Below are 24,678 nucleotides of genomic sequence, written 5' to 3' on the forward strand. Positions count from 1 at the left end.
TTTTTTTCCCCTGAAATGCCATGATAAGGAAAACTTCAACTTTATGAATGAAAGCCTTTGCAATCATTTAACAAACTGAAAATCTACACAAAATTTAAAGACCACCATACTGCTAAAGACAATCTACTCAACAATCTAATTACAGAAAGATTACTTTAAAGGGCTTTAAATCTAAAAAGAATCATTAACAGTAAGAGACTAGAGCACTCCCAAGTCTTCTGACTGATGAAAGGGGTGAGATCTGAGAAGACCAGCTCCTATCAGAATGTTTTAGAAACTCAAACACAGGTCTGTTTAAAGTTGGAATGGAAAAATCAGTACAGTCATTCAGTTCTTAGCGCAATTTAAATATAAGCTGGTGTGTGTGTGCATGTGTGTGTAAAAAGAGAGAGAGAGAGAGAACGAGAGCCCCATCACTCTACTTACTGAAGACCTTTAGTGAGTTACCTCTACTTCAAAAATGGAAAGAACATAAAGCTGTTGACTGACCAACCCAGCCAAGTCTACAATGAAAAGTACATTTAAAATAAGAGCACGCTGGGCTTCCCTGGTGACACAGTGGTTGAGAGTCTGCCTGCTGATGCAGGGGACGTGGGTTCGTGCCCCGGTCTGGGAAGATCCCACATGCCATGGAGCGGCTGGGCCCGTGAGCCATGGCCGCTGAGCCTGCGCGTCCGGAGCCTGTGCTCCACAACGGGAGAGGCCACAACAGTGAGAGGCCCGCGCACTGCAAAAAAAATAATAATAATAAATAAATAAAAATAAAATAAAAGCACGCTAACTTATGCTCCACAAATCACATACTCTAATACACACACAGCAGCAGCAGCAGATAAATTTATTTTTATAAGGCATAGACTCAAAAATGTAAATATAACAATGGATTAGTGAATGACTACTATCCAGAGTTAATTAAAAATCCTTCTAATTATCGTCCAATCAACATAAAATATTTTTCAGTAGATGGCCTTAAGTTCTACCTTGTGCTAAGTTTCAGAAGTCCCTCCCTACTTCCAACATTTTCCAGCAGCTCCAACAGACCCACGTCTCACGTAGTCCCTCTGGTGAAAACTCCCTTGCCTACCCTTAGCAGACAAATCTCATTAGAAGAACTTGCATCCCCAAGTGAGGCCAGAAAGGAGGGATAAGTATTCTTAAAATCATCTCAGAAGGCCAGTGGTGATACAGAACACATCAATATTTATCTCTGGAACAAACTGGAGATACATCACTACTGCTTTTCTTAACAATTAAAGGCCCAGCTCTTCTCGAAAACAACAAAAACAGTTAACTAAAAAAGTATCCTTTCCTCCTATATATACACAGTTTGCTCTGTGATGAATGAAATACTTTATATTTACACATAAACCACTGCCACCTGCTTCCAGACTGAAAACACAAACTCTCTTTTGGCTGACTCTTTCTGTTAGCATCGTTTGCAGCAAAATGAATGCTTCCCTCATTTTGTAGGCTGTTATCGAAACGGCTTGAAAAATACCAAGTTAAGCCTTCAGTAAGAAAGAGGCTTGTGATATAAATGTGCTGGTACCCTGTTTGGGGGCAATTATGTTGCATTTGTGAATCTTTTTTCTCCTATGGATTCCTCTGATAGCACTCAGCATCCACTCCCACCTCTTTCTAGTGGGACTTCTGATACCAGAGGCTGGAACACTAACAGCAACACTTCCCAGACTCCTCGGCTACTAGAACTCTGGCTGGGAATCAGGTGCACTCACAGGTGATTCAGAAAGTGGAAATGAGGCAAAAGACCTGTACGCGCTGCATTTGAGGTTGCAAACACCAGGACATTGTCAAGCAAATACTAGAAACACCAAGGTTTCCTACTACAGTGTCCAATCTCTAGCCTCCAGCTTCGTTCATGAGGGTCAAGAGGCAATTCTGTCAGAGGTAGAAGCTAAGTTCATATTCCAAAGTCCTGTCGCTGTTTTTACGGATGTCAGGACACAATGACTGCAGTGGTGGCAGCAGTGACTTCCTGATCTCTGGAACACAGCAAAAAGGGTGTGCTCTTGAACTCAAAAGTTCCAAGTGGTAGCCTCCTAATTCCCTACTTTCCTGGCCAAGCAGAGGGAGCAGCTTTCCCAGCAAGTTAGTCCTTCAGTGTTCTGGAAGTCACTCCTGGAGGCGTGGCCTTGTGTCCGCTCCTCCGGCCCTTTCATAAGGGAGTAAATGCCTAACTTCTTACATTAAATTCCCCTCTGCTCAGAACTCCTAGAGGTTCCTGTTGCATGAATTTTTATGATACCAACAAGTTTACCTTTTTTTTTTTTTTTTTTTTTTTTTGCGGTACACGGGCCTCTCACTGTTGTGGCCTCTCCCGTTGCGGAGCACAGGCTCCGGACGCGCAGGCCCAGCGGCCATGGCTCACGGGCCCAGACACTCTGGGCTCACGGGCCCAGATCCCAGCGACATGTGGGATCTTCCCGGACCGGGGCACGAACCCGTGTCCCCTGCATCGGCAAGCGGACTCTCAACCACTGCGCCACCAGGGAAGCCCGCAGGTTTAACTTTTAATAGCCAAAACCTGGAAGCAACTCAAATGTCCATCAACAGGTGAATGGACAAACTGTAGGATACCCAAACAAGGGGATACTACTCAGCAAGAAAAAGTAATGAACCACTAACACATGTAATAACATGGATGAATCTCAAAATAATCATGCTGAGTTAAAAACAAAAAAAGCCAGACCAAAAAAGGGAGACATACCACACAAGTCCATTTATATAAAGTTCTAGAAAATGCAAGCTAGTCTACAGTGAAAGAAAGCAGATCAGTGTTCGCCTGGGAACCAGAGTTATGGGGGGTGGCGGGAAGAAGAGAACAAAGGGGCATGAGGAAACATCTGGGGGGTGATCAGTATGTCCTTTTTTTTTTTTTTTTGCCACACCGCATGGCATGCAAGATCTTAGATCTCTGACCAGGGATCGAACCCGCACCCCCTGCAGTGGAAGCACGAAGTCTTAACCACTGGACCGCCAGGGAAGTCCCAGTGTGTTCATTTTCTTGATTACAACAATGGTTTCACAGGTACATATACATAGGTCAAGTTTTTTTAATTGTACAAATTAAATATGTATAGTTTATTGTATGTCAGTTACACATCAATAAAGCCTCTTAACACAATGTAACAACCCTGAGGGTCACCTTCAGTCCCATCTCCTCACCTCACACATCCCATCTACTACTGAGCATGGCTTACTCTTTTTTTCTACCATGTCTGTGGTTCTGTCCTTCCTTTCCAGAAAGCAGATTGTATAGTTCAAAGAATTCTAGTCAGACGACTTGGTCCTAGTTCTATTTCTGCCATTAATTTGCACTACTTAATCTTTCTGTGCCTCAGTTTCCTCATCTGTAAAATGGGAGATTTAAATCATGTAGTCATTCATTCAACAAATATCTATTAACCTGCCTATAATCACGGAGAAGTTTACAGTGAAGACGACATTAACTAATGTATGTGTTTTGTAAACCACAAAGTTCTCTACATAAATATGTTGTCATTTCTATTTCCATTTCTACTGCTACTCTCCACACCTAACAAAGGACTTGGCAGGACCTTCCTTGTGGCTGGTCTTATTATCGGCAGGCCAATTCAGTTTAACTACAGAGCCCAGAGTAATGTCCTCAAATAGAGTTTCAGTTTCAACCGGTTCAGAAAGTGTTCTCAACTATTATTTATAATATTGAGTTCTAACACTGGCTCCTTGCTCACTGCCCATCTCACCAACCTTGGTTCTCTTCTTTTTCGAGGACCCCATGGGCCAACCCAGCCAACTGCACACGTGTCTCTGCATGAGCCTCCCCTCGCTAATGATGCCCTTCCCACTCCTCTCCGACCATCTACACCCACTGCCTCCCTCAATGTTTAGGCCAAAACTGAGCTCTGCTGACCTAAGTAACTTTGAAAAAACAGTGTTTTCACTGGATTCAATAAGACTAAAGACAAAGGAACTGCATATAAATACTGTTTATATAAACACTAGAGTATTGGGTAAAGGCCTATGGGATAGCAATTCTGAAACCATTTTACAGGTATGTAGTAGGATTGAACAAATAAACAAACTGTAGACTTAGGGAAACTGATATCCTTTTGAAATTTTCCCCAGTAAGTGTCTTCTAACTCTCATCACCCAGTCACTCAACCCTCGTTCATGAGCCCCTGACCCAGGCTGCTACGTCGCTGCTGAGGATGCCAGGAGGGTGAGACGTGGTCACCCACCTTGAGGAGCTCACAGTCCTACCAAGCTTTATACTCCATGGCTCCCTCATCAGATTTTGCTGACTTCTGAGGTACTGCTATGTTTCATGGACAGACATAGATAGGGTTGATAAGCACTCAGCATCCATTCCCACCTCCCAAGGAGCTTCTCGTCTGTAAAACAAGTACCTCATTTTCCTTTCATGAAGCCCTAATGTAATAAATAGTACTCTGCACACACCAGGCACTGAATAAAGGCTGCCCACGTAACCTATGGCCTAGGACCCACACACATCCAACTACGACAAAAGAAAACTAAGCCATACAGTGGACCCTTGAACAACACGGGTTTGAACTGCGCAAGTCTACTTACATGCATATTTTTGTCAATACATACTACAGTACTACACAACCTGAGGAGGGCTGAATCCATGGATGCTGAACCTGGATACAGAGGGCAGACTACAGGACTTGAGCTTCCATGGATTCTGGTATACCTGGCGGGTCCTGGAACCAATCCCTGCTTGGATATTGAGAGACGACAGTTAGCCCTCCATATCCAGTTTCACATCCACAGATTCAACCAACCATGGATGAAAAGTATTCGAGAAAAAAATTCCAGGAAGTTCCAAAAAGCAAAACTTGAATTTGCTGAACACAGGCAACTACATCATTTACATTGTATTGGGTATTCTAAGTAAAATTAGAGATGATTTAAAGTATATGGGAGGATGTGTGTAGGGTATATGCAAATACTATGTTATTTTATATAAGGGACTTGAGTATCCTTGGATTTTGATATCCCTGGAGGTCCTGGAACCAACCCCCCATGGATACTGATGAATTGTACTTCATTTGAAAACAGGTACTAACTTTCAAGTTTCTGAAGCTTTCCATTTATTTGAATGTTTATTTTGAATCAAAAATTATATCTATGAGCCCATATCCCTTCAAAAAATGGGATTAAAAAAGGATTCTTCTAGAAAGAAAGCATTTTTCATGTAACCAGTGACCAGAATGTCCCCTCAGAATCCAAATCTGTGCTAAGTGTTAATAATAATTTGTTACACTGGTTTTTTTCTCTTATTAATTTCTGTCTACCTATAGCCATGTTTATATTAGAAAACAGTTTTATTTTCTTGGGGGGGGACATGATCTCCTGAAATTTTAAGAAAATGCATATGCAAGAATATTCACTGAGGCACTGTTTGAAACAACAAAAGACAGGAATCAACCTGAATGTCCACTAACTTGGGACTGACTCAAACATTAATTATGATACAGGAAGACAATGGAATATTACACAGCCACTGATAAGAATGAAGCAAATCTGTATGTATTAATGTGGAATGAGTGCCAAGATACAATGACAAGCATAAGCTAAAGTGTGAAATATGCTACCACTGTATTTAAAAGGTGTTTATGTTAATAAATATTAACGTGCTTTTATATGGATAAATCTTTGGAATGATACACAAAAACTGTTCATAGCAGCATCCTCTGAGACAGAGGATGGTGGGGGCGACAGGAGCGAGAGATGACAGGAAGACTTCTTCTTCACTGTCTATCCTTCTTCGCTGTTTGAATTTTTGAAACCATGTACATATCTTTTCAAAAAAAAAAAACCTTTAAAAATGATACTACTGTACATGAGGGTGTCGCTTTGCTCTTCTTTGTAATATTGTTCCAGGCACACAAGTTAAGAAAGGAAGAGCTATTCTTCATTTTCAGAGAAAAATCTCAAAACAACTCAGTAAATCTAAAAGAGCTGATTCCCCCTCCAAGCTCCTCAGTGCTACTGTCCCCTCATCGCAGGGTGAAGTGTAGAAACCCACTTGACTCAGCCGTCTGGCAGGGAGCACGTGCTACCAGCTCCCCCTCTGAATGGGGAAGCCACGATGTTCAGCTAGTCTGGCTGCTCTAGCTCTCATCCTGGATGCTGAGAAAAATCTGTGGAGTTAAGACAAGTTTGGATAACAAGGGGAGCAGGAAAATTGATGGGGGGAACACCAGTCAGTGTGATGAATAGGCTGGTCCAGAACAGCAGGTGACGGATATGCAGATGCAAGACTGGCAGGGAAGGAAGATTTCCGTTCACAACAGATGGATGGAGATGCTCAATCATCCTCAGGAACGCGTGCGGCCGCCACACACAGCCCTTTCTGCATCGGCTCCGGCAGCCCTCCCTTGCCTGCAGGGCACGGCCTCCCTGCCAGAGACCCCCTGCACTGGACCCACATCAGGGCAGGGCCGGGCCGAGCCAGGGGAGTGCAAGCGGGCAGTGTTTGAGGAAGATGCCACTCAACGGCAGGCTGAACTCTCGGGGACCAACTGCTAGTGGACTTCTTCCCCCGGCTTCCAAAAACACCTGCTTTGTCTCTCTCGGTAGCTCTCACTCCTGAGTAAGGCTTATATGGCCTCAGGGGCTGCCCAAGACGTAGTAATTCCAGTGTTAAAACCAGGACAGTCCTGGGTAAACCAGAACCAATGGTCGTCCTACTTACAGGCCACAGTCCTCCCCTTTTTCTCTCCCTCTTCATCATCAGTGAGGGAGAACCTAGATCGACCCAAGCTCCCAACTGAGCAGAAACCCCACGTGGAGGGTCCCAGTTCCCTCCAGTCACCCAAAACTAGCAGAGAGCTAAGACACAGTAAAGAAAACTCGTCCAACCCTGTTCTTTTCTCAAAGAAAAGAACAGGAACGTCTCTTTAAAATGTCCATGATACACAAGGCTCGATGACTCCCGCAAATGCAGGAATGAATCCATATCTTGACGCCACAATCCACATCTCTTTAACAAAGAATCAGAAGGGCCCGACAGCCCCTCACAGAGCCAATACTGTTCTTTCCAGCTCAGCCACAGGAGTTTCTGAGGACGAGGAAACGCCGATCAAGCATGGGGTGGTGGCTGGCAAGCTCTTCGTCCCTCTTCCCCGCCCCCTCCCCGCTATCCGCTGGACCCAAGCTCTAGAAAAAACAGCGTTATAAAAATCCTCTGGCTTTACTAAGACACATTAAAGAATTAATTATAAAGCAAAGCTGAAGGAGAAAATTAATTTTAGAAACACATGAGGTTACATTTTTTTTTTCCTGGAGATGGGGGAGGAAACACAGTTATTTTCGTTTTCATCCTGGGGGCACAAGCTGGGAGCTGTCCAGTCGATAACCTGGCCATCAGAACAAGGTTTGTAATTAAAAGGTCAGTGACCTGGAAAGCCAAGGCCCCACTCCCAGAGCTACTCAGTAATGATGGAGCTATTAAATTAAGACTTATGAAATCAATGCTAAAAAAGCTTTCATGGTAACGAGATTCCATTCAAGGACATGCAAACTACCTCATGAAATGGACGTAAATGATAAAAAAGAAAAGTAATAAAAGAGAGTTAAATTGAAATCTGTGTAAGAATTCACTCCCCCTTCAAATACTCCAGTGACAGAAGCCCTTCACCTCCACCCCACTACCAAGGTGAAGACCATCAGGTTTCCTCCTCAAGCTCATTTCCAGCAAGGAGGCAGTTTTGCTACTGGGGGTTCCGCTTCCAGGAACAGAAGAAAGATAAGATCTTGTTTCACCTTTTAGAATAAGAAAGCATGGTGGTGTGTTTTATTTGTTTCTTTTTCCTTCACCCTCCCCCCACCCCGGACTATTTATTAGATGAAGGAGAATACAGCCCTTTACTTATACACTTGAGAAGGGCACAATAAGCCAAAGAGTCAGCCAGCACCACCCAGGTGCTGAATTACACAAAAAAGCAGATGATGCTCAGCTTTTTTCTAGAACCCTGTTTGGCAACAGATGTATTAGAGGGGGCTAACAGACGACTCTGTCTTCTCCCCACCTCATCTACCTCTTTACCCGACACGAACAGGCATCGCTTCTACCCGCCTTATACCCAGCCTGCCAAACGTGTCTGCAAGCAGACTGCCTCCTGCATTCTGTGGTCAGACAGGGTGTCAAGTCAACATAAGCCTACTGACCACAATATCCAAACCTCTAGCTTTCTGGACTGACCCTACTGCTGTTTTTAAGTTACTCCAACCTCCTGGATTGCAGCCTGCTTAAAGCCCCAGATGTGATCCCTGCCTGGCAAGAACTGCTTCTATATATAGACCAGTTCTATGAGGGCTTACACCCCACACACAGGCCAATTATCTTCATGTGTGGTTGACTCTGCAGTTGATGTCATCTGCAGAATCAAGCGGTTGGAAGGAAAACAAAAACACTTATTCTAATACTCTGAAGGTGAACAGCTGCTTTGCTCTTGCATCCAGAAAATTCCCGATAAAAGAAAGAAATGTTGTAAATTACACAAACTGGCAGTAGAAGCTTCAAAGAAAACGATAAATGATTCTAATAACGTCATGTTTCTCATTAACGACTCCATGTTCAGACTTTAAAGCATCCAAAAGAGATCTCGAAGAAACAAAAACAAAAAAACACGAACACAAAAGACCCTTGCAAACCAATGCTCTTCCAACCCTATCCCATCCACTGTCCCCGGCCTCCCCAGCCCCAGACTCAGAGGGCACACATTTAACCTGTCAGTAACAGAGGGGACGAGGCCCCTGCTCGGGGCTGCGGGTTCACAATAAAACAACCTCAGCTGATGCGCCTAAAGTAACCCTCATTTTCCACTGAACTGACATGCACTACAGGGGCCTCAATTTCTATATTAAATATTAAATAATATTAAAAGAAAAACAAAATTGGATTTGCCTTTTCAGGAAAGAGATGTTTATTAAAAAAAAAAAAAGAAAGAAAGAAAGTTGAGATTATAATTCAAGACAGTGCTCCAATGCAATTCCCCGAAGTGACATTCACTAGGAAAAGCCGAGACTACAGTAGCTGTGAGCTCGCCCGAAGGCAGCGCTCCAACCCACCAGTGCAACGGGTCCTGTGGGGAGACAGGACCGGAGGATGCCAGGACCTTGGTCCCGCCCCTCAAGACACGCTCCGTACCCCCAAAGACCAGTGAGCCAACTCCCTTTCCTTCCCAACTGCTGTCAGGGACAGGGCAGACGCGCTCCTTCACAACAGCCCCTCCTCCCTCAACCCAACCCATCAGCGATGGTGCCAAGCTCCGGGATCGTGTGTGCCTGACCCCAGGAACTGCCGGAAATGTGAAAAGTGAAGTTTAAAGCCACAGAGGGCTCTTCTTCCCCAGATGCCAATCAAACCTTGGAATCCTCTGCCCAGGAAAGGTCCTGCTAGAACCTACCCTATTGGGATGCAACTCGGAAGCAGATGATTACTGACTGAAGCAGCATTTTAGAGGATAATGGAGATGGGTGATTAAGTCCAGTGACTCTAGGTTTGAGTGTGGGGTAAACTCTCTTTAGAAGAAGAAAGGTAGGATGTCTCTCCAGTTTCCTGCTGCCGAAAATTCTAAAAACTCTAGACCACATTAAGGGTTGGGAAGGAATTCTGCCCGCTCTGTACCAACAAATACCCATCTCCTTCAGGTCTTCGCTCCCATGTCACCCTCCCCGAGGAGACACCTTCTAATCACCCCACTGAGAAGTGCAACCCATTCCCACACAGCACTGGCTGCATCTGCCTTCTCCTGGTAGAACTGAAGCTCTGAGAGGGCAGGGATTTTGTCTGTTCTGTTCTCAGCGCAGCGTAAACACTCTTAGTTGAATTAATTAATTGATTGCTGTTTTTTGGCAGTTTTTTTAAGGAGCAACAAATAATAACTGTACAGAACAGTTTCTACAGTAATTATTAGCCAACTAAGTCAAAAGAAGTATTATTTGGCCCAGAGTTTCTCTCTCTTTCTTTTTTTCTCTCCCTCTCCCAGTCAGGGATTTATTAAAATTAAACAGATTAGATGGAGCTCCTGATATTCAAACTGCTCAGCAAAGCCTGCAGTGGGGAAGTGCCGAGCAAACACCAGAGACATTTGTCTCTAAATTGCTCTAAATACCTTCTGCAAATGAAATTCTAACCCAGCTGCGTTTGAGAGAAAATGAGGAATAACTGGTCATTGTCAGTGGAAGAGAAGATCAGGCAGTTATAATATTGCACAATATACTGGGGCGAAGGATCTCTCGGCAACCATAGATTTTGTCTCAGGTTACCCCGGGTAATCAGCACAGCTTTTAGGCTCAGCTTTCCCCAGCTTCAATGCTTTGATGAGAGAGCTGAAATCCCTAAGCTTTTATGATTAATTACTCCCCATAGGTACACATATTTCAAGGAAAAACTCTTTTACAGCATGATGGCTGCAGAGGGGGCCAGCCAACGCACTCCAAATTTTAATAATCTCCTAATCTCCTACTGATGGGGGCAAGCATCACGCCGCCAGGAAGCGCCCAGCACCCCTCATCATCAACTCAGTCACAGGGACCGGCCTTGAGACTGCCTCTAAACAGCTGCCTGTGAATGAAATGCTTGGGCTGATTCTGCCCAAATCCTGCGAGCACAGCCCTGGGACCAGGTTCTGTGGCATCACTTCAGTGGGATACCGTTCAGCAGACCTAGGAAATACCACCAAACCACACTGTCTTCTATTCCAGCCACTAATGACTTAAAGCTCAAAACCCAGAATTTGGAGGCCGACATTCCAGTTCCTTAAGGAAAAAGAGTTTTGTTCAGTGGGGGTGGAGAAAACTCACTTCCCTCCCTCATGGTATTTAAGGGCCTTTAAACAACTTCCTAGCTTTCCAGAAAATTAAACGTTCAAAGAATGAAAAGTCAGATTTCTTTTTTTTGTTTGATTTGGGTTTTTTTTATATTTCTCAAAAAAAAGAAACATGTCCTAAATTTCAATAAAACCAAAATAGATTCTGTCTGCTTCGGACAATATTGAATTTGTCAAGATTCATTTCATACCTGCTTACAGAAATACCATAAAACCAGTAATTTACCACTTCAATCTGTACATCAGACTGACCCCAAGCTTGACCTTAACCTGACCTTGTGTAGTCATCTCATCTCCCTCGTCCTTCATTTCTTTCTTCCTCATTCTTTACTGAAGCAGCTGACCTCCTAACCTAAAGCCAGCCATTCTGCAGCCAGGGTCATTATCAGAAGAACAGACCAGAAAGCAGGAGTCCTCCCCAGTCTTATCCATGGGCCTCTTCTGCTGCTGAACACAGCCTGTGCCGGGCTGTCCTGGGCTAAGTTGTTGGCCTTACGTCTGGTGCTCACAATTATTTGAATCCTACCACCTCTGCTCTACTGTAAGGAAAGAAGCTGCATCCTTACCAGGGGGCTCCCCTCACCCCCACCCGTACAACAGTGGGACAGCTATAGGAGATCATTCATCAATACTATGGCTTCCATCCGCCCTGCCCCCAGCCCCTCTGTGCAGGCCACTGCACAAGGCCATGGGGAACCTGTACCTTTCTTCTTAAGGAATGCTCTCCTGGTTGCAAGTGGGCTATGGCGGACCCGAGAATTCTGTAGAAACTTCACTGCTGTGGCAATCTGGTAGGGGAGATAAAACAGAGAAGAAAAGTAAACGTCAGTAGTCTGCATTTCAAGATTAAAAATCCTACAAGTTTATCCCAGGTCCATAGAAATAAGCACAATACTGTGGTCAAATTAACCACTTATTTCTCACATTTAAAATCTGCTTAAATAAAAGACTATGTTGGTTCCCTACCTTCATTGGCTTCCTGTATCTGGTTCTATCAAATCTAATCCCCTCGGCCTAGCTTTTAAGAGCTGCAGTAATCTTTTCCTGTTCTCCCTGTTCAAGCTGATTCTTCACACTCCTCAGCAGGTAGCCCTCCCCTGGCCGTGCTTATCCACGTCCCGACACCTGTGCCCACACCATGCCCTTTTTCTAGAAGGCCTCCCTCTCCTGCCTCTACCTGTGTAAACATTACACACACAGCAGCAGCAGCACAGCCCTTCCACAGGCTGTGTTAACTCCTCGAAGCCTTCCCTAAATAAGCAATCATCTCTGGTCTCCCCACTCTCTTAAATTCTTCAGTGCTTACAGTGTGCACCATGTAACTGAAGACACAGTTGCACTGTCTTCTAATGTTCAGGCTGCTTCCCCAGCTACGCTGCTAGCGTCTGAAAGGAAGAGACCATGATGTAGAGACAGAGACTGGCAAAGCGCTGAGCATACACTGGCTGGGAAGGCTTCTGTAAGACACAACACACAGAGCCACTCACACTGGTCCCTCTTATGCAATGGAGCTGAATTCTGAAGAGCCATCAAAGGATAAAGTTTGGGGTTTCATGGCTACAAGCTGGCAGACCGACAGATTATCTACCTACCTCTGGTAATGATATTATTTAATGAAATCTTCCTACGTACGAATGAGCCACGTAGGGGATGGAAGGGAAACTGTTGATGGTATTAACCTTCACATCACTCAGCACACACGAAGCATGTGCTTGCACGCCACCTGTCTGCTCTCCACCCTGGACACTAAGTCCAACGGGTGGGAAATGCCAACCTGCCCCCCGATAGGAAAGGGGCCATTGTAAATGACTGGCATTATTTATCTCATCAAAACCAAAAGAATAAAAAAAAAAAAAAAACCAAAAGAATGATGTAGTCTCAAGGTACAGGTAAAGTCAACAGGCCCTGCAGTTCACTCATAAGTTGTTGAAAGAAAAAATTTCTAAGGGGCCAAATATAAGGAAATTTTCTAAGATCCTTCAAACTAAGGGCAGCAGTTGAACAGAGATTCAAACAGAAAGTACTGTGGCTATAAATTGAACACAAGTTACAAATCTCCTCTTCATATTTTATATGAATTTAATCTTGAGACCAGACAGACCTCTCTGGTAACAAAAGATAGGATAAATCAGAAAGAAAGAACTTCGGGGCAATTCTCTTATATACTTTCCCTGGGATCCCTCCATGGGAGGCTTGCCTCAGACCCTCTCCCTCAAGGACGGACTCAGGTACCCAGACTGGCAGATTTGGGCCTGTCAGTGATAAGACACACGAGTGCTCCTTGAGACTGGTTAGAATCTGTCCAACACTGCGAGTGTATTACCCACCATCATGAACTGCAGTGACAACCAACCAGTTCTGGACTAGAGAAAAATCGATGTTCAAGATTTTAGAACCCCAAAACTATATACGCACCCCCAAGCCCCTCGACCAGATCTCCTCAGGTTGCACCGAAATCAAGAAAAATCTGACAAACATCAACAAAATGGATGCGTTCTAACGAAGAGATGGGAAGGGGAAAGACAGAAGAGAGAAAAAGGAAAGGGAGTGGGGCGAAGGAGGGAACGGGAGAGGAGAAGAAGAAGAAGGCAGATGGACGAGCAGAGGAGATGGAACAGAAAGGAAGGCGGAAGAAAATGGAAAGGGGATAAGAGCGAAGGGGAAGTGGTGAAGGAGAAAAACAAGAGGAGGAGAGGCCTAGTCACAGTTACACCACCCCAGGCCCCGCGGGGTCAAGGCCAATCTGCACAGCTCAGATGCCTCGGGGTTAATTGTTCTTCACCTGGAGAAAAAGTACACCTTCAATGCACAAGACGATGACGGCATTTGTATCATGTGGCAGGCTCCACACGCCCTGGTACGTGTCCCAGGTGTCAGAGGAACTGTGGACAAGCAGGTCTTAAGCCAGAGATACTGACAGCACAGCTCCTGACATTCACCAGTAGAAGCGTAAACCTTTCCTTCCTCCTTCCAAAATTTTCCATGACAGAGAAAGATAACAGAATCCCACCACTAAAACGCACAGGTTTCACCTTGCTTTTTTAATACAGTCCTTGGTATATGCATTTCTGGTCAGAGAGCAAAGTTCTGATGGTTTTAATGGTGCACTCAATGCAGTGCTTGGCGCATTCCATCAATTTTTTTTAAAAATTGCATCTCTTATTTCTTTAAATACATTAATCAGCCTAGTGTAGGCAAAACGGATCCATCGGACAATGCAATAAACATGAATTATCATCTATCCAACACGCATAATGGCTTAAAAATACATAATAGCAGGTGTAGTTTAAATGATTAGTTATTACACCTGTGGTGGGTCTGATTCAATTGGGAAAAATCATGTTTAATAGGTTAAAAGGTTTAGATCACCATGCTTTCCTTAAAGTGGCTGTAGAGAGGGAATGATGGAGTGCTCTGTCATTAGTAATTCATTTAAGAAAAACGTGGGGGATAGAGCAAAGAACAGCATAAACGAGCGAATCCAATTTAAACATCAGGTAAAGTAGAAAACACCTTTTAAAAAAGCAATATAAATGAATTTGGAAGGGAGGTGAAATTGACGTGTTTATTTTAACGGGAATTTGACAAAGTCCTGGCACACTTCAAACTTGCAAAAACATGAACAATTTCTTTTAAAGTTTCCATTCACTAATTTCAAGCCATATAAAATAATACTGTCGAACACCTACATAAAGCATATTTGGGGCCTGTTTACATTCCCCTTGATCTTTGTTGGAAAAAGCAGGTGACAGGCGAATCACATATTTAACAGCACCGATATCACTATGCCAGATGTAAAAACATGAAGCATCCAAACCAACAGCCTCAACATAATGTGCTTCATAAGAAAGATGTCCAGATACAAAAACCCCTCTCCTTCCGCTAATTATTTCTTCTGCTACTCTTTACTCTTCTCCTCTCTTCCTGTAAGGACCTGGCACTTCAATAGGGCGGAAAAGGGACCGTCCAACGTAGAATTTTACAAGCCCTATGATTCGCACACAGACGGTAAAAGATTTCCCAAAACCTTTCCCCATACTGCAACGATTTGAACACTCTAGATAACTGACAGTGCTCTCGGTTTGCATCCTTCACTCGACTATTGTTGGACACTTTTCATTAACTTCATGAAGCAATTCAACTGACTCTTCCCTCTGCAGAGGTCCAACACACACAACACGCTTTTGTTGGGTGAAATGATGGGGTGCCTGCTGCCTGTCCTGTACTATCGTTTGATTTTCTAATTAGGAGATGAATGTGACTAGTCATGGCTTATATTTGTGCCCAACTAAATTACACAAATTCAGGCCAAATCTTCCGCCTCAGTGTCAAAGATGTAAAACAGAAGCGGGAACTTTATTGCACACATTGTGGGAGTGCAGCAAGCCAGGGGAAATTCTGGTGCAAAGCACCTGATGCCGTTGTTGAAGCCACTTGCTGTTGAGTCCGTGATAAAAATGGAATTGGCCTTCCTTTCCCCTTCTCTTGCACTAAGAGAGTTCTTAATGAGTGCACGGTGAATTACCAGTAGCTGGTTTCATAAAAATAAAGATGACGGGGCTATCCTGGTGGCGCAGTGGTTGAGAGTCCGCCTGCCGATGCAGGGGACATGGGTTCGTGCCCCGGTCCGGGAAGATCCCACATGCCGCAGAGCGGCTGGGCCCATGAGCCATGGCCGCTGAGCCTGCGAGTCCGGAGCCTGTGCTCCGCAACAGGAGAGGCCACAGCAGTGAGAGGCCCACGTACCGCCAAAGTAAATAAATAAATAAATAAATAAATAAATAAATAAATGAGACGAACTCAGAAGAAAACAGAAGCAAAGTTTCTCATCACCCCTATTCCTGTGACCCTCTGTTCTGCCTTCCTCCCTCAAAAAGCAAAATAAAATAACCCTGTCACCATCAACTCCGCAATTTTAGGGAAATTTGCTAATTTTCACCATTCATCACTTAAAGCTAGAGATAAATCAAGGTGCAAAGAGGAGTAAATCCTCGCCTTTGCAGTGGTTACACTGGAGTGACTTCCAGTAACCCAAGAAAAAAGGAGGGGACTTCAGGTTGAAAAACACCTTTGGATCCAAGATGATTATGATTGGCCAATTGAGAGAGATCTGTGTTTGAGAGACCCGGATTTGTAACTGTATAAATCAATGGAATACAGGATACTCAGGGGCTATCTACGATGAACTATGTGCTGTTAAATGCGTCGTGTAGGGTAAGTAATCCCTGGTGAGAAGAAGCGAGGTTCCTGACAGTCCTCGCTCAAGAGATGCTTCCTAGGTGTTTTCCACTCTCCTACAAAAGACCTGCACACTCTAATCTCCAGAATGCACACTGTATTTTCTGCACAAGGGGGACGGGAGAACAGAGCTTGCCTAATAACGAACCTGGGGTTGGAGGGAGCCTTGGCACTTTGCACCTGACACGTAAAACTGATGCACTGTCTCCAGTGACACATATTTGGAATGTCACCAGTTCCGGCACTCCTGTGTGCTACATACACATCTATCTCCTAAAAATGTGAGCATTCGTTAGCCATTTTAAAATACTAAAAATATTCAAAAATTAATGACACTAACAACCAAAGCCAAGTCCTTTTTAACCCAGACAGATCACAACTAGAGGGCAAAAGAAAATGACCAACACGCAGGTCCAAAACCCCATTCCAACACTGCAGAGCCACACGTGCGCATCTGAGAAGATTAAATTGCCCGTGAAAGGTTCCTACGCTCGTACCCTGAAGTAGATAGATACCCAGAATCCTGTTAACAAGCGTTAGACCAAAGCCAACTCAAGGTTTAACAAGGACTGACTGTAAAAGCCGGGCAGTGCCTAGAATGAGAGAAGCCTCTTCAAACAGAAATGCTGCGTTTTAGTAAGAAATCAGTACTCTGTCAGGAGTTCCCTGACAAATATGGTCATCAGTGGCACAAGGAAATAGTTGCAAAGCAGCTGTTAATCAGAGAAACACATCGTAGAACGCTGATGCTAGCACTCGTGAAAAAATGCAACGGGCTAATTATGAAGCTATATTATCTCACTAAAGAGACCGTGTTCCTTGAGACTCCAGGCAAAGCACTCTTGGTTCCAGGGTTCTAGGACAACATAATTCTGGTTTTCTGCATCCAGAATTCTTTCTTATCTGCGGCTGACAGTCCCAGCCAGGCTCACCGTTGTTTCTCATTTCTACCTGCCCTCTTCCTAGGTAGGGAACAGGCTGGGGAGGGCAACCACCCTGAAGCAGGGGCATTCCCAACCCACATTCCAAGATCCTGCACGAATACATCCAAAAGGTGTCAGATCCTAAAGCAGAATAAGAGAAAACCTATGAGTATGCCAAAGAAATGTCAGAATCATCTTTCTAAGTGTGGCAGGAGAGCTGCCCCCAGCCGCCAAAATGAAAAGAAAAAAAAAAAAAGGGAAGAAGGAGAGGAAGCAATAAACAGAATATAGAGACTGCTGCATTTGAAATCTCCAAAGGAGAAAGGGAGTCTGGCAGAAAGCTGCTCTCACAGTGTGAAATGCAACTCTGGGAAGCCGAGGGTCTAGCAGGCAGGTAAGAGGGGAAAGTTAATATGCAGAGGAAGGCTCGATCAGCCAAAATTCAATACGATCCTCTGCAAGGACAAGGAGGAACAAGGCTCCCCGAAACCAGACTCGTGGGAGTGGGGGGAGGGCACCACGCCCGCTCGGAGCACAGCCACTGGAATGGCAAGAGGGGAATAACCTTGAGCCGGCCGTGCCGAGGCGGCCGCAGCGCAGAGCCAAAGTGCCCCCTAGCCGTCACGCGAGCCCGAACGAAGTGTTTTCACTCGGGGAAAATGAAATGTTTTGCAAGATGAAACAGAATGAAAATTGAGGTTTTAGGTAATTACTAGTTGGCATTTACATATCACGGGCTGGTTCAACACCTATTCATTTTCCTCTTTTATTTTCAATTTTTTTAAATTGCTCATTAAAAATGAACAGATGACAGTGACAGGGATTTTCCCCCCTCTTTCTCCTTCTCTGAGGGTTACAAAATCAAGAGGTACTTTTCCCCCGTTTATCTACAATTAACACACACACACACACACACACACACACACACACACACACAGGTATGTTTCATTTACATCAGAGGGGGAAAAGGACAGGGGAAAGTCAACAAAAGCCAGGAAGTTCAAAAATAAAGACAGTTAATTGTACTTGAGCCAGCCTCCTGCACCTGGGTGAGCAGTGAGCTAGCAAGAGCCCTGGTGCTCAAGGAGTTAACGGAAAGAGCCTCTCTTTCAACTTGGAATTTCCTGGGTTTTGTCATTGTATCCTTCCCATTGTTGATTTGGGTTACAACCCTATACTAATTAAGCTGTGGGCCCTAATTTCCTTTGTTTTACTTTCCTCTGTCCTTTTGTTTTTCACATTAAAGAAATAAAATATCTCTGGTAGAAGTGCACAGAGTTGACATGATAGAACACAATATTTGTTAAGGTCTATTGTGTAAATCTGCATGAATTCCACAGCATGCATTATTGACCCTAGTCTCTCTTAAAACACATTGATATACACAGTAAAAGCCTTTATGAAGAGTGGCAACGTCATATGCACAACAACCACCCTTCCAAGTGAACTATCTCTGCGTGTAAATTTTTCTTCTTGGCCCTAGTTAAAAACATTGCATGAACTACTTGTCAGAATGTCATTGTTTTGTTATCTTATTAAACTAGTTCTTCCAGAAATGTATGTGGAAATAAAAAGCATCTTAAGCCAACAGGCACTATTTAATATCAAGTGACAGTGATTTTAGGGACACAAGGGTGACTTTGGAGAGTACTTTGGGTGCCAACTTGCAGCCCAAAGGAGCTGGTGCTTGAGTAGCAAAGCCTGACAAGCAGAGCTGCTGATGCAGAGGGCAACCGTAACTACGCCATGGAAAGCGCTGTAGTGCACATGCTTGCCATAGAGGAAATAAAAACCCTTGTTTCTGGGTTGAGAAGATCAAAGTTCCTTTTTAGGAAAGGTTGAGAAGGAAAAGGATTTTCTCCTTCAGGGAGAAAGAAAAGCAAATTTAAATGCCTGTCCCCATGCATCCCCACCTGAATTTAGATAGCAGCCCCTCTAATTTTTGATGCAACCAACAAAGCAGTTACCCAAAGAGGAGAGAAAAAAAGGATGACATTTGCCTTTTCCTTAGCTTTGAAATCCAACTGGCAGCAAATTGTTTGAAGTCCTGTTTAGAGAAGAAACCGTAATAGCCTCCACACTGAAAAGAGGAGGAAAATGCCATTATACACGGATCACGGTAGCAGTGACCTCGTCAGAGAAGGCAAACGAGCTGGCTGCAAGTTGGAGGGTGGCGGGCGTGCCAGGAACAAAAAGAAAAAGGTTTATGTGTGCCAGCACTGTGTGGCAAGAGTTGGGTGCTCGGTCCCAGGAGATACCAAGAAAAGGCAAGGAGTTCGATTTCCTAACACGGTGCCTTTCAACAGCGCGTTGACTGCTCCTTTTTCCAGTTTCCCTTGCTTTTGTATTTTCCATATTCTTCTAATTCCCCTGCACTGTTAAAGAGGAAGCAGAGAGCACCCAGGCTTCATGTTGTAAAATTAATGAAGGTGTCAAGCTGTTGAGCTGAATCACTCCAAAGGAATGTAATGACTCAGTGTCCAAGATGCTCCCTAGGAGGACTGTGAGCTCACTCAGTGGCGGTGGCTGGTGACTCCAACACTAAAAATATGTAGCAGACAGTGCCCAGGACCTTCCTAATGATACCACTGCCTCTACTTCCTAGTCCCTTTCTCTCCACCACAAGTTGAATTTGATGCTTTCCGAAGGTTACTTCTCCCAAACTCCAGCACCTTCGCATGCTCAGCAGACGAAACTTCGGTTCCCACTTCTTCTGAAGCCAGGCCAGACAGAGATTGGTAAAGCTCTCTCTAAGCATATGCACTATTGAGATGTGGGATGATTAGGAAGGGGACGAAGATGGACAGTGACACCTTCACGTGTCAAGTTAACTGGGGGTTAGACGCTGAATAGATGACCACCAGCTGGTGCAGGGCGGTGGTGCAGCACCTTCTGCTCTGAGGGCAACAAGATGGGCTCCTGGATTCCAAGGAAGATAAGCTCTGGATCAGGGAATTCTGTCTAGCATCACCCCACATAGAGCAAAAACCTAAAACTTTGAGGAGTCGCTAAATGACACTCCTACCAGACATCCTACAAGAAAGTTGGAGAAAGACTAAATGTTAAAAAATAGATTTGAATACCAAAAAAGTAGTAGTCACAGCTCAGAAACAGCTCGAATCCAAAAAGATAGCAAGAAAAAACTTGGAAATGACAAATGTGGGTAGCCTTTAAATCGTCTTCAGATCTCTAGAAAGCAGAAAAAAAGCGAACAATTAAGATCTGCTACTAAGAGAAGACCACCAAGTCCTGGTTCCTGCTATTATCTAAGATTCTTCTATGGCCTGAGGGAAAAACTAGAAGTACAAGTTCCAAAAGTATGATTCAGAATAGAGAGAAAGCTGGCACTCAAAAATCTTCAAATTTACAGTAAGATGACAGGAATTAGAAACTGTTTATTTTATTTTATTTATTTATTTTTTTGTGGTACACGGGCCTCTCACTGTCGCGGCCTCTCCCGTTGCGGAGCACAGGCTCCGGATGCGCAGGCCCAGCGGCCATGGCTCACCGGCCCAGCCGCTCCGCGGCATGTGGGATCTTCTGGGACCAGGGCACGAACCCGTGTCCCCTACATCGGGAGGCGGACTCCCAACTGCTGCACCACCAGATGAGGCCCTAGAAACTGTTTCTATTCAAACAGTCAAATGAAATCAGCTCCTCTCAGGGGAAAGTCGTCCTCTTCACCAAGCACACTGGCCCCTGGGAGTGCACAGGAACAGACCCTCTGCCAAGATAGTAAGATCAGGGGAACCAGCTCTGGCAGCAAGTGGGGTCACATCCGTTTGAAGTAAGCTGGTGGCCAGTTCAACTGTCTAAAAAAGGGTATCTAACATGGGTCAGGCCTCTCTCGCCGACTTCAGGAGTAACTCACCCACACGAGTGTAGCACAGAGAAGCAAGACAAGCCATGCCTCTGACATGGATGATGAATGAGTCATCGCTTTTTACACACCTTTCGGAGGCACTGAGATAAGGACTGTGGAACTGATTCTTGTACCCATTGTCAGATCTGTACCCACAGACTGTCTTTAGCACCAAGATGTAAATTTGAAAGAGAATCTAAATCAAGAGATATCAGTCCAGTTGCCTCCTCTGATAAACCCCAATTTAGAAATTTTTAGCTCAGCAAAAAAATCCGCTGCACACAGAAAGAATTAAATGGTAATCATCATGGCTTTGAACCATTCAGTAACCTTTCACTAAACACCATAAACATTCCTATCATCAACAACCACAGCTTCCAATAAACAAATACACTTTTAAAAATAAACGATTCAGGGCTTCCCAGGTGGCGCAGTGGTTGAGAGTCCGCCTGCCGATGCAGGGGACACGGGTTCGTGCCCCGGTCTGGGAGGATCCCACATGCCGCGGAGCGGCTGGGCCCGTGAGCCATGGCCGCTGAGCCTGCGCGTCCAGAGCCTGTGCTCCGCAACGGGAGAGGCCACAACAGTGAGAGGCCCGCGTGCCGCAAAGGAAAAGGAGAAAAAAATTAAAAAAAAATAAACGATTCAACAAAGGCCTATTAGACACCACTGCCATCTTGGCCATGAGGCTCTCAGTACAGGTCTCCTACCTCTAACAGGAAGATAAAAAGGAAGGTCTTTCTGCCCTCCATCTGATGTTCCTAGCAATCCTGGTCACCTAAAATGAGCATGTATTTTACTTACAATTAACGCAAAACTTAAACAGTTTTCACCATTAAGCAAATCCGTCCTATTGAGCACCCCCTCCCCCTCTAAATCAATGGGAACTCATTTCTAATTCCTTCCAGCTCTGTCTGGGAAACAGACAGAGGTTCACTTTTTGTTATCAGAAGGATTAAGAATCACCATCTTGCTGTGCAATCTTCTTGATTCTCCACACCCCAATTGTGCTAGGGTGAAAGACTTTGAGATCACAAAAATCCCTACATCTCCTCAATTTGGCAAAAGCTTCCTGAGACATCACTCATGGTTTTCTGTTCACTGTCCTTTCTCTCTCTCTTCTTGCCTGTTTAAACACATGGACACAGAGTTATTAACTTTTACAGGAAAACCAAATAAAATAATGTCGAAGCAAAAATGCGGTGATGTCAGGCTGCAGCTAGCACCATTCATCTGTGGGAATCTGATTAGCGCTCTAGTGGCAGAGCTACCTGGAAAAGTGCTCACAATCAAATAAAAAAATGATACCAAAACATTAACCTGATGGCTAAAAACTCCACATTTAAACAGTTAAAGTAATAAAGGAGCTTTTATTGAGTATTTTTTATATTTCATTATGCCCCAAATTGACGAGGACTCCCAGATACATTTTCTAGACTTTCGGTTCCTCAAATCAAATGCTCTCTTGGACTTTTTTTTTTAAACTAAAAGGAAACAGCATTTCTTGTAAATTTGAATGAAAGGATTAAAGCTTCTCCTACAATATCAATATCAGCTTTGAGTGCAAACACAGCCAAACACTGCAACAAACAGAAGCCTTTTTTGGTTTATGTACTTTTAAAAATAAATAAATTTATTTATTTTTGGCCGTGTTGGGTCTTCGTTGCTGCGCACGGAACTTTCTCTAGTGCGGCAAGCAGGGGCTACTCTTAGTTGCGGTGTGTGGGCTTCTCATTGCAGAGCACGGGCTTTAGGCACGCGGGCTTCACTAGTTGTGGTGCGTGGGCTCAGTAGTTGTGGCTCGCGGGCTCTAGAGTGCAGGCTCAGTAGTTGTGGCGCACAGGCTTAGTTGCTCCACGGCATGTGGGATCTTGACGCACCAGGGCTCGAACCCGTGTCCCCTGCATTGGCAGGCGGATTCTTAACCACTGTGCCACCAGTGAAGCCCTGGTTTATGTACTTTAATCCTAAACCTGCCCACAGCCAGCAGAGAATTTTCCTCCATGATTTTACCTCACACAAACGCTCTATTTCCTCATTCACACACATTTTGCTCAAAGTTTGTAGGAAACAGGGACTTCCCTGGTGGTCCAGTGGTTAAGACTCCAAATTCCCAATGCAGGGGGCCTGGGTTTGATCCCTGGTCGGGGAACTAGATCCCACGTGCATGCCGCAACTAAGAGTTCGCATGCCACAACTAAAGACCCTGCGTGCTGCAACTAAGAACCAGTGCAGCCAAACAAATGTTCAAAGTTGGCAGGGAACAGAATGTGGCAGAGTGGCAGGGCAGAAAGCAGGCCGGGCCTCAAGAAACCTGCACACTGAGTCCAACCCTAACGCTATGTCCTCAAACCCGGCCCCTCACGCCCCGACTCTGTGCCTCAGCGTCCTTCATTTCTGTAAGATAAGGGCTTAAATAGATGGCCTTCTGGACCCTCCAAGCTGCATCATTTTATAATTTCCAGTTGACTCCAGCAGGCAGCCTATGATACCTAGGCCAGGGAAATGGGCAAGGGTCAAGGACCAGAACCAACCATTCGAGAGCTCGGCTCTCCAATCTCACCCAATCAAAAAAAGGAGAAAACCAACAAAGAAGGAGAAGGAGAGAGGGAAAGAGAGAAGAAATCGCTGTTGTCAAAAAAGAAATGACAAATTCCACATATATTACACATAGCAAAGATTTATTCACACTACTTATTATTTATTTCATATACAAGCTTAGTTAAATGGTGTCCAAATCACAGAAGATTAAAAACTGCAAATGAGAAAGGAGAATTGAGCCAGCTAGCAAGAGATACTCACAGACCAAAGACCAGATAGTGAAAAAAGCCTAGCAACAAATGTCAGGAGAGAATCGTCTATGAAAAGCAAACAGAAAACTCAAAAAGTTTATCAGTCCAGGGTCATTCGGCACAGATGGAGTCATTCAGAGGAGGGGCAAATACACAACAGATCTATATTTCAACAGGTTTTGAAAACAGAATCTACACTTCCAACACAATATAAACATGTACATCTAAAATGATGATACTGAGTCATCAGGATTGAATTATAGTCTACTCTGCCTAATAAAGCGAGAAAGCATATAACCCATTTTATGTAATTCCCAGCCAAAAGTTTTAAAGTGTTTTGTTTTGTTTTCATATGGATCTCGATGGCCTTCGGGAAAATGTGGCTATCCAGAATGACTTATTGCAGGAGGGTGGCAGAGATGGTGGCTTCCCTGACCTGAACAAAAACAGTTTTTATTCAAGTTAGTTAAGAAGCAGGAAGCCAAAGATTAAATGATGAATAGTTACTAAGCATTCACTGGGTCCACACAGCACACCAGGCACTTAAAAAACCAAGAAGAACAAGCAAAGATGCTGCTTTTGCAGTTACAATCTAGAACAAGGAAAGCCATCCGGCCCCATACATGACCTAGGACTCCCCTCCTCAACAACCTTGACAAATGATCAGTGAGCCTCCACTCAAATGCTTATAATGAACAGAGAACTCACTCTCTTAAAAGATTATCAATTCATTTTCAGGAGTCCTTCTTTAAACTGAGTTGAAATCTGCTTTCCTGAACCTTCTATCCATTGACTCTAGTTTTCTGCAGGAGAATACTACTAACTGATCCACTTTTTGAAATAATGCTGGGTAAGGAATGAGGATAGGCCTCTGTCACTTGGCTATCTTTTCTATAAAAGCATTTCCCTTACTCTGCTTATTAACTAAATGTGAACACCCGTTTCACTGTATAACAGTTTCATGCTCTTAAGCTTGGTAATAGCAGCCTTGCCCTTTC

At 44.3% G+C, this 24,678-nt stretch overlaps 1 protein-coding gene across 1 annotated transcript in view; it reads right to left on the reverse strand.

Moving 5' to 3' along the window:
- Positions 1-24,678, reverse strand: part of PEX14 (peroxisomal biogenesis factor 14) — a 137,228-nt gene that overhangs the window by 73,788 nt on the left and 38,762 nt on the right. Inside the window, exon 3 of the mRNA XM_082675724.1 lies at positions 11,569-11,653. Within this exon, the coding sequence (XP_082531850.1) occupies positions 11,569-11,653 (85 nt within the window). The remainder of the gene's footprint in view (positions 1-11,568; positions 11,654-24,678) is intronic.

Source organism: Grampus griseus (genome assembly GCF_964374135.1).
Source record: "Grampus griseus genome assembly, chromosome: 1".
NCBI classification, from domain to species: Eukaryota; Metazoa; Chordata; class Mammalia; order Artiodactyla; family Delphinidae; genus Grampus; species Grampus griseus.